The 1301-nt window shown below is 38.8% G+C and overlaps 1 protein-coding gene across 1 annotated transcript in view; it reads right to left on the bottom strand.

Annotated features, from left to right (window-relative positions):
- Positions 1–6: 6 nt before the first annotated feature.
- The window catches only part of LOC128247685 (chitinase-like protein Idgf3), a 7511-nt gene continuing 6216 nt past the window's right edge, over positions 7–1301 (bottom strand). The window contains exon 2 of the mRNA XM_052967704.1: positions 7–1156. Within this exon, the coding sequence (XP_052823664.1) occupies positions 1019–1156 (138 nt within the window). The 3' untranslated portion in view covers positions 7–1018. The remainder of the gene's footprint in view (positions 1157–1301) is intronic.

The following is a 1301-nucleotide window of genomic DNA, read 5'->3' as shown; positions in this document are numbered from 1 at the left end:
TGCGCTTCCACATGACTCTCACCTTGCAAAATTCAGTTCCAAAGCATTGTATGCGAGGAAGAAAAAAGCTACACATTCCTATATTATTAAAAGTGGAAATATTCGAATAACTCAGTTGACTACCTTTCTATTTGAGTTGAAATCTTATCAGGGTCACCTTTCCCTTACGCCATTCAGGATCCATAAAATAAATACCAGTCAAGTTTAATAAAGTGAGGCAATAATACCCGCTAAACCTTGCACTTAATTTAGACGTATGTAGTTTTCGTTGGTGCAGAAAGAAAACTATTTTTCCCGCATTACCACGACTCATATACCTTCACAGCACACGTAGATACACTCACAAACGCGCACACACACACACACACACATACCAACACGCGCACGCATTCACAATTCCTAATTCCATAAGCCCAAACAGAGGCGTGCCTTGTTTACTACCCACTCCTAATCAACCGCTAACGACGCAATGAACCAACAGTGGCACCTTCACGTGACAGTAACATCATCAACCGATACGAACACCGCTAGACACCATTGGTTGCATGTCGATAATGGTTCACTAATAAAGCTTTATTAATGTCTCTGATATTCATTCTATTATCCAACCAGAATACATAATAAATATACAGATGTGTACGCAAACATACGCGCACATGCAAACGTTATTTTGAAATATGTATAGCCCTATCTCCTTCATTATCTCCATTACTCTCTCTCTCCCTGTCTCCCCATCTATCTCTCCTTTTCGCTCTCTCTCTTTATCTATCTATCTGCCACTATCTATTTATCTATCTATCTCTGTATTGCGTCCATGTATGCATGCATGTAGATATATATATAACTGTATTATATGTATGTGTATGCGAGCGTAAGTGTATGTGACTGCGTGTACGCGTGTTCATCAGACTGGAGTAACAGAATGAAGAAGAGAGGATTTTGTGTGGTAGAGAGAAAGAAGGGGAAGAGGGAGAGAGAGAGGGAGAGAAAGAGAGAGTATGGGATGGAAAAGAAGTCTTCATTTATCTTTGGACAATAAGGCTGTCTTCACGGCTTGTACAATTGGAAACTTAGTACCATTTATTTTCCCTTTCGGATCACCGAGTGTCAGATTCCATATAGCCACACCAGCTAGTCTATCTTTGAAATATAAAGCCTGGAAAAGAAAGGAAGGAGTAATTAATGAGTGAATAAAAAAACTCTGTGTGTGTGTATATATATATATATATGTGTGTGTGTGTGTGTGTGTGTGTGTGTGTGTGTGCGTGTGTAATAATGATAATAATAATAATAATATTAGG

The sequence above is a fragment of the Octopus bimaculoides genome, chromosome 4 (assembly GCF_001194135.2).
Source record: "Octopus bimaculoides isolate UCB-OBI-ISO-001 chromosome 4, ASM119413v2, whole genome shotgun sequence".
Classification (NCBI taxonomy): Eukaryota; Metazoa; Mollusca; class Cephalopoda; order Octopoda; family Octopodidae; genus Octopus; species Octopus bimaculoides.
Note: the sequence above shows the minus strand (reverse complement) of the source record. Positions and strands in the feature narration are given on the sequence as shown.